This window comes from Silene latifolia, chromosome Y (assembly GCF_048544455.1).
Source record: "Silene latifolia isolate original U9 population chromosome Y, ASM4854445v1, whole genome shotgun sequence".
NCBI lineage: Eukaryota > Viridiplantae > Streptophyta > Magnoliopsida > Caryophyllales > Caryophyllaceae > Silene > Silene latifolia.
Genome location: NC_133538.1, coordinates 438,861,422 through 438,864,291, shown reverse-complemented (window position 1 = coordinate 438,864,291; position 2,870 = coordinate 438,861,422). Strand labels below are relative to the sequence as shown.

Here is a 2,870-nt window from a genome sequence, read left to right as displayed (position 1 = left end):
TTTTGACTTTGATGTGGATGATCAGAAGAGACTAAGTAAGGTGTTTTGGGCAGATCCAATCTCAATTAAAAACTATGCCCTTTTTGGTGAAGCCGTCTCTTTTGATGCTACTTATAACTTCAATGAATATAAAATGGTGTTTTGCCCTTTCACGGGTGTGGACAACCATTAAAGGTGTGTCACTTTTGCGGGTGGTTTGTTAAGAAAGGAAGATGGAGAATCATTTACGTGGTTGTTTGACAACTTTGTAAAGGCTATGGGTGATTGCTATCCTTCTACAATAATAACTGACCAATGCCGAGGCATCAATCAAGCTGTAAAAGATGTGTTTGGTGACAACACACAACACCGATTATGCATGTGGCATATAATGAAAAAGCTGCCAGACAAAGTCGGTCCATCAATTTGCCAAAACACTAACTTTTTGAAAGAAATAAATTCTATAGTTTGGGATGGAGAGATTGATACAGAAGAATTTGAATTGAGATGGAAGGCGATTCTTTCCACGTATGAGCTTTCTGAACATGAATGGTTGAAGTCAATGTTTGACATTCGTGCAACTTGGATTCCCGCCTACTTTAGAGACATATATCTTGGCGGGATTATGCGCACAACATCAAGGTTAGAATATGAAAATAGCTTCTTTGGGAATTTCACTAACCCGCACCTTACTCTTGTCGAGTTTTGGATGCGTTTCCAATCAGCTATGGATGCTCAGCGAAGGAAATATTCAAAGGTGATAGCGGATGATAAAAAATCTTCTCCAAAATTATCAACACCTCTGCTTTTGGAAAAGAAAACTGCTGAATTCTACACAACAACTCTCTTTTATGAATTCCAACAAGAACTCCAAGCTGCTTGTTTTAGTTGTGGTTTTTCACCGAGGACGATTGAAGACTACAATGACCATATTTCGATAATAGACCGTGAGAAAAACAAGGTATACACAGTTGATTTGACTGGTAACAAGTTTTCTTGCTCGTGTAAAATGTTTGAAAGAAACGGATTACTTTGCAAGCATGTTCTGTGGGCGTTGAAGGATAAAGAGTTTGATGAAATACCAAGGGAGTATCTACTAGACAGATGGAGAAGAAATGCAACCTGCCGCCCTATTTTTAATGTTGTTGGGACAACACTCCTAGCTGATTGTATGTCGATAGAAAACCACCAAAGCAAGGTAAGTGAATTGTGGTCGGAATTATTTACTTTGGTTTCGCTTGTTGAGGATAATGAGGAACTTGGTGATGAGCTGCTTGAACTTCTTCATAGTTTCAATGAGAAATTGATGATTTCAGTTAAAAGTGGGAAGTCAAAAAACAAGAAAGCTGAAATTGAGATGCTTATTGGGTCAAAAATTCCTACTGAAGTTACTGTTCTACCACCAGAAAAATGCAAGAATAAGGGATCGGGAAGACGCATCACTTCAAGCAAGGAAAAAGCAGTACAATAAAATGCAAAGCCTCTTAGGAATTGTCGTGCATGTGGTGAAATGACTCATCACGATAGTAGAAATTGCTCGAGTCGAATCAGTCAAAAGTGATTGCCGCAGTTGAACTACTCAAAAGTTATTTCCAGTTTGATTTCGGTGAGTAAAAGTGTAAGCCATTTACAGTATTGCTGTGGACTTAGTAGTATGTAAAAACTAGTAAAAAAGTGAAAACTTGTAGTATTGAAGACTTCGAAGGATTGTCATGTTGGACAATAATAGAAGTTCCTAGTTTTGTAACTCTAAATTGTAGAAGGATTGTCTTGTTGGTTTGCTTACAATTGAAAACTTGTAGTATTGAAGACTTCGAAGGAATGTCATGTTGGACAATAATAGAAGTTCCTATTTTTCTATTTTTGAGGAACTTGGATTAAATCATTGGATATTCCAGGTAAAATAAGTATCAACGCAGCATCCTAGCAAAATTTTAGTTAATTATACTCCCTAGGTCCGTAATACCGTGACACGAAATTATATTCTAATAAGTATTCAATTTAATAATCATCGTGTTCTTTATTACTCCGATTTATTCAATAAAAAATGGTTTGACTAGTGTAATGAAAATTTGGACTACTGTAGATCACCCTCTCCAAGCATGTCAACCACACACATTCACACTATCTACATCTACTTGTCTTATCTCATCCGAGTCTTCGACTTACTTGAAAGTTGAAACAATGAGCTCTAAACTTGCATGTTCAACTGTCTCACAAAAACTAACTTTTAACACTGCTCGATAGTATCCAAGAGTTTGGAGCACGGTGAGCTGAATCAAAGTATTCTACATCTATTGGAGAAGTATGTTGGCTACCTAAAAAGATAGCTAAATTCAAATGGACACACACTCTAAAACATGCACTTATATAAACATTGAGCAAGATTCACTCTTACAGAAAATCGAGAATCTCCAATCTTCACTCTAAACCATTTGATCAAGAAATTTATACTCATCAGTGGCAGTTACCCACTGAGGAACAAAAAAAAATCTCATATTCTAAATTTGAATAACATATTGTGAATTTAACAATGTTAAAAAAAGACAATGAACAAACTGAATTACAAAATACCACCATAAGAAAAAAACATAAAATCCAGAAAACTTGAGTTCATCCATCTTCTTAAAAAGACCCTAGCAACTGACCTGGCAAAAAACACATGAAAAAAGTGACATTAAGTTACTTTAATAAATCAGCAAAATAAAAAATACACCTAACACATGCCATATGTGTATCTACTCACGGGCAGATGCGAATCTAGAAAACAGAAGATGTGTATCCACACTCCATTCCATTCCTTCCCTTCGAACCAAACACCCCCTTATTTAATTTCAACTCCACTAAAGACTGAGTTTGAAATAAACAGGCAGGAAAAAGAGTGAATAATG

General features: G+C 36.1%; 1 protein-coding gene across 1 annotated transcript; it reads left to right on the top strand.

Moving 5' to 3' along the window:
* The first annotated feature begins 256 nt into the window (after positions 1–256).
* LOC141632655 (protein FAR1-RELATED SEQUENCE 5-like) lies at positions 257–1,450 on the top strand. The gene has a single exon (XM_074445180.1). It carries the CDS (start codon positions 257–259, stop codon positions 1,448–1,450), a length of 1,194 nt encoding a protein of 397 aa, XP_074301281.1.
* Positions 1,451–2,870: the final 1,420 nt, after the last annotated feature.